At 29.3% G+C, this 17,400-nt stretch overlaps 1 protein-coding gene across 2 annotated transcripts in view; it reads left to right on the top strand.

Moving 5' to 3' along the window:
* Nucleotides 1–17,400, top strand: part of LOC130444484 (extracellular serine/threonine protein CG31145) — a 204,018-nt gene that overhangs the window by 152,174 nt on the left and 34,444 nt on the right. For both annotated transcript variants that reach the window (XM_056779631.1, XM_056779620.1), the window contains 2 exons: nucleotides 18–211; nucleotides 2,191–2,331. In XM_056779631.1, the coding sequence (XP_056635609.1) occupies nucleotides 18–211; nucleotides 2,191–2,331 (335 nt within the window). The remainder of the gene's footprint in view (nucleotides 1–17; nucleotides 212–2,190; nucleotides 2,332–17,400) is intronic.

The following is a 17,400-nucleotide window of genomic DNA, read 5'->3' as shown; positions in this document are numbered from 1 at the left end:
TAATTAAACTCCTACAGGTCTGGAGGCATCCATGGAGAAGGTCGTATCATAAACGACGTAAAGCTCAGTGGGAAACTGATCCGAACTATTGTCAACTTGTGAGAGAAATTCCACCCTACGATAAAGGTAGACGACTATTCGACTTAATGGACATGTCAATTTTTGATTTTCTCATGGGAAATATGGATAGACATCACTACGAAACGTTCAAGTAAGTAATATGTTGGTTAAGGAAAACACAATATAATAGTTAAATATAAATCCTCGTAAGCTTTCGTTTTATGAGAAATATGGAATGCCGCTAATTTTGTTTTTTGTATTCAGTCGCTATGCGGAGTTTTCATGACGACCGGCCATTATACACACTTTTCAAAATTGAAATAAATGGTTTAACAAACTAAAAATGGAATTGGTCAACTACCTCATATGTACAGAAACCTTCGTTTATAATCATGTGTGTTATAAATTGCGAAAGATGGGTACTACTTTGTTAACGGTATTTTGATACTTCATTTGTATTGTTTTTAGTAAAAAAGGTGAAGTTTAAATTAAACATCACAGACATGAGGATAATATTTTTTGCTAAGAAGAAAAAAGAGGTAAATACTATTATCAACAAACGTGTTTGTAATTGGATTCACAGTGGCTATGTAATAAATATAGCACTCCGGCCAGAACCAACAGTGCCAATAGCAATACGTTGAAATGTAGTCGGAAACAGCTAGATTCTCAATACAAACAGATAGTATGCGAAGTTTTTAAATAATACATCATTTTCATTAGAGAAATTCCGACCAGGAAACTAGATATTTTCTGCAATCTAATACAGGCACTAACAGGCAAAGAACAGTGAGTGATAGTATAGTTATAGATGGAAATGACAGTGGGTGTTTTCAAAAAGTAGCATGATTTTGTATTGAAAAAACTCTCAACTATCATCGGGAAATGAACACAGATTGCTTCGAACTGCGGTTTGAGACATATAACCTATTGAAGATCAGCTTATTTCTATTATATAAAGGAGTCCCGTACAACAGTCGACGCAAAGCAGAGGCGTCTAGGAGGATCCAAATTATGACAATCAAGGGCATTAAATGCGACTGTTAAGTCATTCATTAGAACGCGATAGAACCGTTCTGTGGGATTGATTAGAGCTGACATAACCTTAAAGTTTTTGACCTATCAGTTTATTTAAAAAATATAATTTTAATACCGTGGATAATATAATTGTAGAACTTTTTCTCTTTTGTGATTTTTCGAACAACCAAAGACATGTTTTCAACAATGTTATTTAAGAAGAATCAACATTTACGTTATGAATTTGTACACCAAATTTGACAAATCACAATGCAGTTCTTCCAGTTATTAAATTTTTATAATTTTTTTCAAATTAATGTATGACATAATATGGATGGAGTAAATTATGTCATTATCGATAAGTCTTATACTCGTAAAACTTTTTTGTTTATTGAGTCTGTCTTTTAACATTAGAAAATGTTTCTCTGTGAGGAAACACGCGATTCGATAACCTCCTACGATCTTCTTCCAATCTTCTAGTACAGTTTCATACACAATTAATGTATCCACTTGTTTCCACTCCACTAATTTATAGAAGTTATAGCAACTTAATTAATATAAGAACGGAATTGCAAATTGTCATGTTTGAGGTATAATTTCATAGTCAACTTTTGACTTTTTTGTAACGTTAAGACAAACAGTGAAAAAGTTTAAATACAATAATGACTATTTGAAGAAATAATCTGGTATGATGAACTTCAATCAAGCAGATTTAATGATAGCTACCAAACTACATCGGTCAATTCAGGTTCGGAAAACTGCTTGTGGGAATTATATTTTTTAGTATATACGGTTATTGGATCAATCGTTATTCATGTTGAGACTGATAATATTAGTAACGACAGTGACAGTTCGATATATTTTCAAAAATCTCATCTTGATTCGCAAGGAAAATTTAAAGTATCATCTCAAAAGCAAGTTGAGACTCTCGCCAACGAAAGTGGGCATTACTAGATAAGCCCCATATTCTTATTTCATATTTTTTTACATCTTTAGTTTCCATTATATTATTTTGAAGTGAAACTAAGTTAATTACGCACATAAACAGCACTACGCACTATAATTACACACTTCTCAATAAACTTATAATGTTATTTTCAACTTTCTTTACAGAATGTTTGGAAATGAAACGTTCACACTACATTTGGATCACGGTCGAGGCTTCGGCAAACCCTACTACGATGATCTTACCATTTTAGCACCTTTACTCCAGTGTTGTCTCATACGTCAATCCACTTTGGAGACATTAATTAGGTAACAGAATTTATTCAATAATTTTAAATATATTAACCCCCAATTTTTTAGTTATTATTTATATATTTTTTTCTTATTATTATAATGTTTTTCTTATTCTAATTTATTTAAACTGCTTTTAATGTTGGGGTAGATTTATACACTTTTTTTACTCACTATCTCAATTTATTTAAATACTTAAAGAATATACTACGCACTAAACACTACACTAATTGTAATAATTATACCACAAATATAAAATTACTTTTCATAATTTCGATCTATTCACTATGACATTCAATTATTTACTGACAAAACAAGTTAGTATTCATACCAAAAAGAATTTTTCGAATAATTGTAGTTTATAAAGTGAACAAACAAATAAATAAAAAATCAATATAAACAAATCACGACTTCGACTAAAACATGTAATACCAAATTTTGAACTTTACCATCAGAACTGAACAGGACCGGCTTCATGGTCCGTGTCGTGGACGAGTTCGTAACAATATCATACAAATTACTCCACAGTAATTCAGAGAAAATAATTAACTAATAGTTCATTAAGTCAATGATTTCTTCGTTATGTTATGTGGAAAAGTCTTTCTGCAGTAGAATTTATTCAAAATAAACGACTGCACAACTTCTTTAACTTCCTTTTCAATTTTAAATAATATAGTTAACTATGGTGAATTTCGCCTAAAATGTAGGAGCGAAATTCTTTGTCAGTCGGGAACATTACGGGAACATTAAAGAGTCTAGATAGGAGAGTTGCAAAGTTATCTTCATCCATTCATTATGTACTACACCTTCGTTGATGTTGAGAGTAAACCCTTGTGATATTTTCGTCATTTTTCTTTGTTATAATTTTAACAAAACATAAAATATAACAATAGAAGAAGAGAAGATTTTTGAGTTCAGTTTATGAGCGTAGAAGGGCTTAATTAAATAAACTTATTTTCTCAATATTTGTAAAAAATCTGTGGAATACCGCTTGAATTAATCGGTAGTTAAGGGAGAAAAATTTATAAAACTTTGAATTTGAATTTACTTGAAAAATATATAACTGGGGGTGATATAACTATGAGTGATGTTTTCCAATAAAGGATACACTTGTACTGGATTTTTTTCTGAGGAATTTCATAAAAAATCTGCCCCAAATTGGCACAATATTGCAATATGATCGATGAAGTACCAAAATATTAAAAAGCTAATTGACATGATTCATTATTTTATTCAGAAACCCTTATAGCATTACCTCTCTCTCTCTCCAATATTCAACTTCAAAATATTTTCTTTCGACAACCACATACCTTTTATCGAAAAATACCCAATTTACCAGTTTTTTTTTTCTTTTTGGGTCAAGATGTATTCTGCATGTATGTTGTTATTCATTATGCATTATGCATTTATAATGCATATAATACATTGGACTGTCTAATAAGTCACTCACCAATCGGATAATCTCTCACAAAAGCGATAGCAAATTATGTCGTCCCGATAGGTGTTCTTCAGTCTCACATGTTTCGATTTATAACGACCTAGCCTAATATAACCTATAAAAATTCAATGTCATTCATAATTCACGCAAATTTGTATAGCGATTAAAATCAATAGTTTAGTAATTATATCACGATCCAATTCGAATATTGATATTTGAAACTTATGAATTTAATACTGGACAACAATCCTAAACTGATTGTAAGTAACTTTTATTATTGTTATAATTTGATAAATTATATTTTCATATCGACTATAATTTGATGATGAATACATAGGGGTTTCGGAAGGTCGGAAATATTTTAGAAATAGTACACTAATTTGTCTAGTTTTGCCACATTCCCACTGATACTAGTTAGCAAAGACTTCATTTACTATGAGTTATACTTTGATAAATACTGAAAGTAGTCAAAAATTATAAAAAAACTGATTGTATAACAGAATAGACCTAAAAACAAGACGATTGAGAAACATAAACATACATAAAAGGTCTAATAGATTTGAAATTAAAGAATATTAGTTATTGTTTTCATTTTACTGCTATATTTTCATCATTTTATCTAGTTATTAAATATAAAAATTAATGAATCTCATGTGGTTTTCAGTAATTTATAACTGTATTTCAAACTCATTGATTTTTCTCTTTACTGGTAACAAGTAAAAGTGAAGTGTGTTCGGACCACTTGTACTTTTCTGGAATCGAGTGTTTTCCTGGATCGTCAAACTTCACGCTACGTTGTTTACTCGCCGAAACTCAATAATGAACTCAGAAAATACCAGGTGAAAACTGTCCACTTGACAATCTCATAGTATTCAAAACAAATTTACATAGTTTACTTTTCGGTAGAGTTTCATCCCAAAAATGTTTCTCAAATAAAAAAATATTTAAATTCCGTTTCATGTAAGCGACGAATTTTTTTTTCATAAATCAATATTTAACTCTATATAAAGAATAAAATATAAAACATCAATATCGCGGTGCTGAAATTTTGCCAACCTTAAAAAAATACTTGATACCTGCCACTGAGGGTTGTATATAAATGATTTCGTTCTCCTCTTTTTTATGACTTCTACAAATAATCTAGTTTTTGTTCATTAAAAATGATATATAATGAGAATGTTCAATGAACGGTAATTTCGAAGAGATTAAATTGTTCAAATCATTGAATATGTAGGAAAACTATTGAATATATTATGTATTTCCACTGTTCTCATTAACTGTTTTCGCATAAATCATCTATATGTATACAGATATAACATATTAAGATATGAATTTAATTTCCGTTCTGCCTACCAAATCTGAGGGTTATCACGTTTTGTTGGTTTTTGTTCATATAGAGTGAACTTAATATACATTTTATGGAATATCCGTAGAGGAAAACTCGAAAAATCTAATAAATAAAACAATACTGTTACCCATGTCGAAAAGCTTTTAGCATACGTGAGATATAACGACTATAGATAATATTTCCCACTTCTGCCTGATGATTAATTATTAAAATAACAACGAAGGTGAAATAATGCTCCAAATGTGGAAAATTATGATTTTTTTTTTCACCTAAAAAAAGACATTTTCACACAATATCACATTGACGTATTGTATCGAACATATTTATAAATATTAAGGATATACGATGTTGTTTGTTTGAATACTGAGAACTCTTAATTTCAAGCAATTCTAAAATTAAATTTTCTTGCACTAGATTTCTTATGTCTGCTTAACAGTGACACCTCCTACATAAAAAAATTTCATTAGAACCTATATATATATATATATATATATATATATATATATATATATATATATATATATATATATATATTGTTATGGTATGAATATATTCAAAATAAATTATTAAATAATAAAAAGATATAAATAAAGCAATAAGTTCAGTTCTGTTATTCGGTTATTTAGAGCAGTTTATCACAATAAAATAAATAACATTCTTTATATTAAGTTTTGGCCAAAACACTATATTCTAAATTATTATTTAATTTTGACAAATCCTGTATAATCAAAGAATTTAATCCATAAATTGACAGATAAAAACAGGAGCACCAACTTCAAAAATTTGTGTGACATACCAACATAAATTTTAAATGATAAAATATAAAAATTTTGACAACTGCAATGATAAAATTAATAACATAGGAATGAAATAAATACAACAAAGAAATTATAGAATAATATTATTTGAATAAAGTCACAATAATTTAAAAATTTAGAAATGACAATTTAGTAACTAACTTTTAAAATAAATATCATTGGTTAAAAAAAAAAAAGTTTGTTTAAAAAAAAAGGAATAAAAAAAAATCAACGAGAAAAAATTTTTTTTGGCAAGAGAAAAAAGAGTAAAATAATTTTAATTGAAATTTAAAAAAATTTAAATCTTGATAAAAAAGGCATAAAATATTCAAAGGATTGATAATTAATAATTGTATAAGTGTAGTAATAAGAAATTAGTGAAAACAATTAAATAAAGTGAAATAAGTGAGAATACTCACAAAGGGACAATTTCCAAGATAAAGAAGTTGTGAAAAGGAAAAGAACAGGAGTGGAACTACAGCGGAGTATCTGTTTATTCTGCAAGGCCGTAACAATTTCCAATTAAAAAAAAAAAATTAAAAAATACAACATAACAAACACTTAAGGTACTGTTCTATTAAGTTTAAGTATTTCTTTTAGTATATAATATTTGAGTTCACATTTCCATATAATTTAGTTTTATGAATGTAATTATGAGTATGAATGAATGAATGAATGTTTGTAAAATAAAATAATTGTAATAGCTAGTTAAAAAATTGTATATTTTGAATATTTTATTCATTATAAAGAACAGACCGGGTCTTAAAACTATTATAATCTGACCTTATAACCATAACAATTTATCGCAATAAAATTTTTTAATTTGACCTCACAATATAATACCCTGAGAATAAAAAAAAATAATAATAACATAATAAAATAAAGAAATTCAAATAATTATTAATGGCGCCCAAATTAAAATCTGATTTTATTTAAAATAAAATGTATAAAAATAAACATTACACACTATTCATACCATAACAATATATTATAAATTTCTTTGGTTATTTATACCTTAGACCTTTTGATATATTAATGCTTCTAAATGTTCTTGATATTAGGTCTCTCCTGTTTTAAAATTAGTTTTTTTATAATTTTTGAAAGATTAATAAAGAATTGAAGTTTCGACTTAACTTCAATCTTTATCAAAATATGATATTGACTCTGACAATTTGCTTATTTATATTAACCAATAGATCATCTACATCATATACATCAAAATAAGAATAAAATCCAAATTTGTTCTAATAAGAAAAATTAATTTTTCCTCAGTCCTTACATCCCAAATATGTAGCAGTACTTAATCAATCAAATTAATTGTAGTTTTACTCACTTTTACTTGAATTATTAAAGTCTTTTTTATGATTATAGTTTTTTCGTTCTTATGAATGTGAACCATTTTTAAAAATTCTCGTTTTCGTGTATTAGATACCGTTCCAAGAATTTTTGAATCTTTATAATTGAATTTATGTTTTTTTGATATATCATGGTTTCGTTAATGCAGTTTCATTTTTTTTATCTTATTGATGACATTTTAGTCTATTTTCTAAATTATGAGATGTATGCCCTATGTAGACAGCGTCACAATTATTACAAGACACTTGATATATAATATTACTTCTTTTGTTTTTTGGTATTTTAGATTTAAATTTAGTGAAATATTTAGATAACGTATTATGTCCTTTATGACTTGAACTAATATCATATTTTTTGAAATAATTTGATAGATGTTGGGAAAGTCCTTGTACATATGGTAAGGAAAAATGTTTTATGTTTTGATGTTTCGTTTCTGTTTTGTTTTTAAATTGATTGTAGTATCTGTTTATCCTTTTCTTGAATATGTTGTTATCAATTTTTCCGGATAATTATTTTCTTTCCCAACAACTATCAAATTATTTCAATAAATGTGATATTAGTGTAAGGAATAAAGGACATAATACGTTATCCAAATATCCTGAAATAAAGAAGTATTAATATATTATAAATCTGACTATTTTGCATTCAAAACGGGCACAACTATTTACTGCCGATAAATATAAGGTGAACATCAACGTGTCATAGTTTTTTACTTAAAATATGGCTTGAGGACAAGATAGATGTTAACCATCCATTACTTGAACGCATCTTAGTTTTGGTGCGAAAAAAGTACACCACTTAAAATATTAGTGCCGTTGTATCTTACTGTTTCTACATCTGACAAGAATTCAAATCGATTTATTTCCTTATAAATGGCTTGCTTGTTTTAGTTGGTATTATTTGTTGGATCTTATTTAATCATACTCTCAATGTTCCAAGCAGAAACTCTTGTAAATTATCTATACCAACAAAACACAGTTTCTTGTGAAGGACTTTCATAACCAAATGCGTGCTGCAACCGCTCAAAACTCTCTTGTTCACTTAAACCGACCTTGAAATAGTGGTAGATACTCCAGCGACTCAACAGTTTACTGATGGTGGTATTTTTAAAAATGAAGTGTTGGTGAGTACACCTACATTTTGTAAAATGGATTTAGATCAGCATGAGGCTTTGAATATGATACAAATTTCATACCATCTTGCGTGTAGAAATGCAATTCGACAGTTCACAATATGGAATTTCATTTTTTCACGTGATATTTATTTATTTGTACAACGTTACTTCTGATATGATAATCAAAACATTATGTGACTACCAGCGGATCTTTCTCCAACTTCTCACAGGAAATAAATCGATTTACATACATTTTAAGCATACTTAACACTTTGTATACATACATCAATCAATGGTGTATTCTTGTTTTTAATGTCTGTAATAAAATTTATGTCATGCCTATGAAAAAGAAAGATATTTTTTTGTTCAAACGATATCAGCATTACTGTGATATAGCGAGTTGATTTGAAAGGATTTATTTTCATTCTTCTATAAATACATATAGAACTTTCTGTAAAGTGAACAATATTGACTAAACTGTCCTCATTAGTTCCTTCCTCGACACGATACTATTCCAAGATATATTGCAGGAAAGAAATTAAGCAGAAATTTCGTAGTTGTGAGAGTATTTTGTAGTTGTGTATGAACGCTATACTTAAAATCGTCAATGCTGTTCTTTGACTGCTTCAGCTATTTTAAAATTAAATAACAGTAATTGTGAAGATGCTATATAATTGGATTTGTGAACATTCAGTGTAACGATTTTATTCTTTTCAAAAAATAGAGTACAATTTGTCAGCATAACTATTAATACCACTTGCATAACAAATTACTCAATTTAACATTATTAGTCACGTTAAAAATTAAAAAAACCGAGGAGAAATAATGTTCGTATCCATCCCATAAAATGATTTTTAAGTGATTACTTGCTTTCAAAAGTGACCATTTGACCACGGATTATTCTGAACGTCGGGAACCAATATTAACTGCAATTATTCCAAAAATGGTTAATATATTCTAAAATCCATGACCTTGTAATTAGCAAATTTCCAATTAAAATACGTGAAATAATATTAAAGTCAATAGTAACATCAAAACAATATTTTACATGAAAATAGCTAGGTGGATACCTCGTTTACTTAGTCCTACTGAAAAGCTCGCTCATATTAAAAACTTGGGTGAATGTTTGGAGAAAAACACAGTCAAGTTGAATAATTGAAATTGTGCTGGAAAATAAAATCTTTTCAATGAAGAAAAATTCACTTTTTCGTCCAACCTTCCTCTTAACTAGGGTGTCTTGTTTTCGTTTTCTATATTGAGCGGAAAACTCTAGACAAATCTATTTTTACTTTATTTTCAAAGATGGAATTCGCATTAACCGACTAGATATGCTACAAGAATATTCAAATCACTTAAAGCTAACAGAAAAAAAGTTGTTCGGAGCGAGCATAACATCAATTTAATAAACTTTTCTAATTAAAAACCTAAAAGAAACCTTTTTGGTAACAGATTTATCGACCTATGTACTCCACTCGGGTTACATTTGGAGTTTCCAACATCAAACCGTAACAAATTAAAGACCAAATGAAATTTTTATTCCTATACGTCCCTTTTAAACTCAAAAATAATGTTAGAGAATATATATACCTATTACTGCTTCAATCATTCAGTAGAATTTTAGGAACTTGGGAATTTAGTTGATCTGTATCGCATTTGAGACCTCAGCACTCGAACAAATTTACTATTTAAAAATAAATGAGAACAAATACAAACGCCAAATACTTACCCAGGAGATTCAAATTGTGGATAATGAATAGAATAGAATTCTTGAATTGAACTCAATTTGAATACAAAAACACGAACATTTGATTTTTGACTAAATTATTGAACTTAAGAAGCAAATGTCAATATAAAAGGGTCTTTTCCGAGATATTCAAATCCGAATCACAGATCGAAAAACTATTCTTCCATAATCTGGTAATACTTTTTAAATGAACTATGACTAAACCATCAGGAACTTTATGTGTCTGTACCAAATAATTGATACAAATTTTCAATAGTTATGACTTTGTATTTCCCGGGCTTTATATAATGCGATGATGAAAAAATTGTAGAAAGTCCATCCTCCTGTTTTATGGGAGACTACAAGAAGATATTCTTTACATCATGGTCATGGTCATCATAGCTATGTTATGAACTTGCAAAATTTCATGATCTTAGAGTTCGTTTGTGAGATTGGAGTGCTGTATACAGTCGAAATCCTATTTAAAGTCTAGAAATATCGTATTCAGATAAATATCGTACTTGTCATAACAAAAATTTGACCTGCAGTACCTCTAATCTTGTTATTGACTATTTCCTTTATTTATAACGTTTGTTAGAACTACGTGCCAAAATTATGAAGAATCTGTACGTATTTAAACCTCTCACATATTAGATATTAAAAATGGCATAGGACTGGATGTTTCGAACAAATGAAATCATGTAATATAAGAAATGACAATGACATTGTCAGTGTTTTGATAATTTATTGTCTTCAGAAACCAAAGCTAAACTAAAACTTAATTAATTGATCCTATCGTGTCAATTAACTTTCGTTTGCAGGAAAAAGTTCTTACGGAAAAACCTATTTTTGCAAGAAATTTTATATCTAATTATCTTATAAACTATGAAGCGGGTTGTGAGTATCAGTCTCAGTCTCTAATTAAACTATTATATGTAAAAGTTACTGAAATGGTACTCCGTGTATATTTTAAATGAGCTAGGTGCTCCATAAATCAGATATGTAATATATTGCCTAGTCTGCCCAACATATTTTGCGTTTTTTTATCCATATATACTTTAAAGGCGTTAGATGCTCCCTTGATAAGATATATAACACATCGCCTCGTCTATCCAACATATTTTCCAGCTACTTTCATAAATACGATTATTTTCCAAATTGTTATCTAATATATAAAAAAGTATTATTGGATTTTTAAACTTGAAACAATTACTTTCCGAACCTCTATTGAAAAATACTAGATAATATTCTCCTGTATTCAAGTGCTGTATTTAGAAAAGCAATATTCACGAGATTGGCAGTAATTATTATGATGTGAAGTATATTGGGCAAACTAGGAGATCTGTTGGTGCACGGTTTAAGGAGCACCTAGTTAACAAAATGGATACATATGAATAGTACCTGGACTATGATATGATATGAAATATTTCCAACAATACCAAATGTACTCACAATCATTTGAAAAGCAATTTTTTGCAATAATAATTTATTATGTATAATTTGGTCCTCCAACGGTTTTTCAAGTTAACCTCTAATGTTATATTCAACTCTCTTCTTATATTTATCACTCTCTCCTGTATGTAGCATAAGTTTCTTTTCATAAGTTTCCGTAACATAATTTTCATCTTATTCCAACTCGCTTGTGTTTATTGCATCTATTTCATTGTTCTCGGAGAAGAAAAAACGGTAGAAAACAAACAACCGCATCGTATAATATATGAATCAGTCACTTCAAATTCTTTATGTTTAAACATATAGCAAAAGAAATACGATCTGTGAACAGATTTTTCTTCTCTCTACTTAAAGCTCCGATTTCGTCTCTACCTTTTTTGCATCACTTTCAAATACTATTACCCATCAATTTTCCTTTATGGCATACTGGGGATTACTACTTTCCTTATAAGGCGAAGGGAAAGAATAAAAAGTAATTTTTCTACTTTATATAAACATATTATATGCTCGAACTCAATTTATTCCCTATCTAATCTTGTATTTGTGAAAATTGAATATAAATTTGATTACACTCCATGGTTTCATTAATTTAATATTGATTTCTACTCCACATTGCTACAGCTCAATCGATAAAAATCTCGCGAAGAATATGAGAATCAAAAGATTTAGTATCTCCAATACTAATCTGTAATAATAAAAAGTACGTACAGAAATACGTAAGAATTAATTTTGTTAAATATAAATTTATCTAATAAGATACTGGTTAAATTTTTAACCTTTACTGAACTCAACTTATATAAACAAATCAAGGAGTTAGTTAATCACATAGCGAGAGCGTATCAAACACTTTACTTTAGTCAGCGCCGCATTCGGGATCACTGGGAATGAAAGTTAAAACACTCAGATTTAAAGCTCATCATCTTGACAGTTGAGAAGCGAGACATAAAGATTCACTTAGGCCAGGGATCGACTACGACTCTTTAGTTCCATACGCAAATAATGATTTTATCAAAAAAGAAATATATTTAGAAATCATTCTGAATCTATTAATGAGGATTAGGCATCGATTCCATCACTCCGTGACACACGTCAAGGATTACTTCAAACGTGCATCTGAAGAACTGTTTCGTGGTTTCAAAAATAAACCAAACGTCTTTAAAAGTAATAGTATAGTGAAAGATGGAAAATATTAAACTTTTTTCTGCTTTATCACTTACGACATAAAAGATACGGCACAAGCTACTCTTTTTGACAGATATATGTCTTACCAATGTCCAAAAGAAGAACTTTATAAGATTGCTACCGCTGTCGGGATAAACTAGAGGAAAAGACAATGGGATCAATTTAAATAAAATCGTTTTAATGGCAACTGATGGAGTCAGAAGTATGACAGGAACAAAATAAAGGGGTAACAACGATTCTTCGGAGCTAAATAAACCAAGAAATTCTTAAGTTTCACTGCATAATACACCAAGAAGCGCTTTGTGCCCAAACATTTCCGGCCAATATGGTAGAGGTCATGAATTTGGTAATTAAATCTTATTAATTAAATTAATAGCATTTGTCAAAATCATTTTACCATCGCTATCCATTATTACTATTTCTCATTATGTGATATAATTTTAAACATCATTCAAAACTTTCAATAAAGAGCGTGAACTGTAGATAAACAATATTATTTGTTGCTTACTAAAGTGATCTAACAGTCAGTTCACATTAAATGCTAGTAATGAAAGTTAAAACGTCAAAAAATAATCGACTGATCTCAAAATTTGATTCCACTGAAATACTTTCATTTATTTCATTATCGAAATAGGACAGTTATATACAAAATTTTATATGATATTTGTGTTAAAGGTAATTTTCGCGATTTTTCATTCACAAAATGAAAACTTAACTTCTAATATTTATGCGAAAAATAGCTATTTCCCATATTATCTCTCACACCCGAACAAATTCAAAGCAAATTGTTTTCGTAAAAGCTTTCCTCTCAATCCATGCTAACAATAAATATTGACAGTTGTTTATAGAACGGTGTTTTTGAAATATTCGCCTTCAAGCTTTCCTTAGGGCATAAAATCTTAATATCCACTTTTGTTGCGTCCTTGCTTGAAGGCTATTTAAATTATTCAGAATTCGGCTTATTTTTAATGACTGCAAAGAACGAGGAAACGTTGATTCTAATTGGAAAGATACGATCACTGAAGACAAATGAAAATATTAAAAGTTAAAAGTGTTTGTAATGTAATAGCGTGCTACTTCCATCAAAGCAAATTCGTTGGAATTTTAAAAATTCATTCTTTTGGTTCATACAAGTGGAAGATCATTATTTTCGAGTATTTTCTTACTAATTAGGAAATAGGTCAGGAGATTTGTGCTTAAAAGTCACATTAAAGTGAGACAGCTGTTCTAAAGGGTAAGAAATCAACATATCTTTTAAAACAACCACGAAAAACACGATGCGTAAATATTTACTGGAAATATAACTTGCATTTTCTTACAACTAACATAATAAAATGCAAAGTTTGAGTTGTTTCAATTATTAGATAACGATCGCCCGCAAAATGTGGTTCAGTTGTTTTTTGTGTCGAATTAGAATTATTTTTCAAGTACAAGTATGAATTTTTCATGGGGCTATTTCGAAATTTCATCCCACATACCTATTTATGAACACGTCCACAACATGAGCAGTGAAGCTGGTCCTATTCGATTATTTCCATATTATCGAAAATCTAGTGGACGCTCCGGGTGCGGATTGCATGAAAGTGAGGCGGAAACGGTTTGATATTGTTTTTCTACATGTTTCTATCAAAGCGGCGATTTGTTATTTCAATCAATTTTTAGGAAGATCTTTCTATTTATGTGTTTGTTTGTGTACTTTCTATAATTCTAGAAATTCTATTCTGGTGTAAATTCGAGCTTGTTTAGCAGCGAGAGTCAGTAAATAATCTGATGTCATCACAAACACATCGGTTTAGACTAGTGAACGATGTATTTGAATAAATTAATAAGTTAAGTGTTTAGAAATAACTCTTAGTATAGTTTAGTGAATAGTGACGAGTTTAGTATGTTTAGTGCTAGGTTTATAAATAAATTAAATAAGTAAGTGAACAAAATTTTACTCTTTTAGCTAAATATGAATGAAATAAAGTTTCAGTTGCCTTGAGGTTTGTGAGGCTATAGTATGTAATTCGTTGGCTCTAATTTCAAACTAACAAGATTAGGCAAGTAAAGATTGTTGAGAAATTATAGAAATTAAAGCCAAGTAATGTCACTAATGACTATTTGATTACAAATTATAATGAATTATTGAAATTTTAGTTCACACTGATGAGCTATGGTGAAAATATGTGGAAAAACAATTTAAATAAACGAGAAAAATTTACGTCAATATTATCCCAAAATTGCTGCGTCCAATGGAATGATTCCTTAGTGATTCTTTTAAAAGTGATTATATCAATGCGGAATGACATTTACAATAACAACTACAAAAATAGTTCATAAAATCCATGATCAAGTTGCTCCCTGAAAAGCAAAATCGTTTTATAAAAACAATAACTAGCAAATATCATGCTCATTCGGCGACACATCTTGATGCGGAAATTTAGAAAAAAACTTTCCGTTCCCATGGTTGAAAAAATGCCTTAGTCGAAAGTAATTCCAAATAAATCGAGTAGTGATTACATAGACGCATTTTTCTCTGTATTTCAAGAAATTATTTCTATTAGGAAGATGAAACATCGTATTAAAAAAAGTCTTAAGGTATTAAAATTGAAATTCGTCTAATGAAACTGATTGTAAAATCTTCTAATTTCATAATTAGTTTATACAATTCTGATTACCCGCAAATTATAAAATCTATTATTCATTCAAAACTATAGTACAACATGAGTTTACTAGATTCTGGTGTTCATTTTTCACTTAAATTAGAGAAATGTTTAAGAATTAATGTGGTGCTTTAGTTAAAATCACCGATTTGCTACTTTAATATGCACTGGCCATAAATATTTATATCTATATTCATGCAGAATAGAAAGAACGCACGAGGGATGGAGCCTCTATAAACCATGCTTCCTTTCCCACTTGCATGCAGAGGTAATGATGTGGTAAACAACTTTCTCGATATCGACGGCTTCTCGTCCAAAAAAAATTGTCAGGTCAGAAATCTTCGTCAATTGGTTTTATGTCTGGATACATGAAATGAAATCCAACTATAAGAATTGTAAATTATCGGAAATTTATTTTTATATTGACTATTTATACAACGAAGAACAATGAAAATTTTAAGAGAGGAAAATCAATTAAATAGAACAGGAATAAACACAAAAAAACCAAAACAATATAAGAACAAATTTTGAGAATAAATTAATAAATAAACTTCTTATTTCATAATCCATTTATTTGTACTGTTTTCCTGTTGTTCCACTGTGGGGTGAATTTACACAGAATGTTACTAAACTTATGTATGCACTTACACTAAATACACTAAACTAGTAACTATTTACTGAACTATGCACTAAGCCTTATTACTAAACACTTATCTAATTATTAACATAGTAATTTATTTTTTAGACAACGTCATCTAAAGTTGTTCGACCTCTATTCATTTACATACCGAAAGTGAAAGTTCCATACTACAAAACATTTTCGGGTCGCTCTGTAGTAAACAACTTTAACTTCCTTAAATGTGGCTCTAGCCACTTCAATGTTGACAGTTGACAGATTCACTTCCATGATTTTGCATAACCTTAAATTTTCAATTTTCTGAAATTATTTGTTTTATCCGAGGTTTTGTCTAAATTAATAAATAACAATGAATGATGATGAAAAAGAAAATATCAGCGATGAAGAGTTACTTGAATCCACGCCACCTGATCTCCCCGAAGAAAGCAATGCGGCCGTTCTTAATTTGTTGTCGCATAAATAAAGTGGTGTAACCAGAAAAGGCGAAAAACCCAACGGAAAACGTAGTGTTTTTCAGAAAAATCGTTGTTGGACTCGTCCAACAAAGTAGCACTTTCAGTCCTTGGCATACAAATAACTATAAACACATCGTTTATTTCTATATCCCGATGTGTTCACGTTGACAACTGATTATTTACTGACTTCCTCGCTAATGAACAAGCGTCTATTTATACAACACGGATTTTTCAATAATTCAGTTCTAAAATGTAAACTAACAAAAAGGCTTTCCCAAACATTGAATCTATATAAACGGCAACAATGTTTTTAAATGTTTCAAAACAAAATCTCAGAATACACCGATTAGTTGTGAAATAAAATATTTTTGAGTAATTGAAATCTCCATTCACCCCATTCATTTTCTATTTTCTTGCTAAGTACAGAGCTTACTACAACTACACATTCACAATTACATAGTGTCTATAACCAAGTTATCGCCTTTGAAAACCGAAGATAAACTCTTTGACTTTGAAGACGATAACTTGGTTATAGATCTCACTCCCAAAAAATTTGGGAGTGAGCAGATGGCGAGAAAATAACGCTGTGACATAAAGATAAAGTTTCTCATACGACTCTTGTTTCTGAGTTGGGGGCTTCAAAGTTGCGAAGACAAAACTTTTATTTAAGTATATTTTCTAAATTATACATTCGAACAGGTGCGGCTCATGCCTAATGGTTAACAATCCGTAACTTTTACAGGGACAACCGGTACAATCTAAAGATAGCAAAAATGAATTTTTCTATCGATTTCTTAACAAAAAGGTACTCTTTCCTCGCAGAATTATACCCGACTGTGGAATTTTTGTTAGGGTTGATCGCAGCTTACGGGAAACAGGTTTGTCTACATAAATTAAGTAAACTCGTTTACATTATTTTTTATTAAATGATATTTTATTA

The sequence above is a fragment of the Diorhabda sublineata genome, chromosome 1 (assembly GCF_026230105.1).
Source record: "Diorhabda sublineata isolate icDioSubl1.1 chromosome 1, icDioSubl1.1, whole genome shotgun sequence".
Lineage (NCBI taxonomy): Eukaryota > Metazoa > Arthropoda > Insecta > Coleoptera > Chrysomelidae > Diorhabda > Diorhabda sublineata.
The sequence above is the reverse complement of the archived record's forward strand: the minus strand, read 5'-3'. Positions and strand labels throughout refer to the sequence as shown.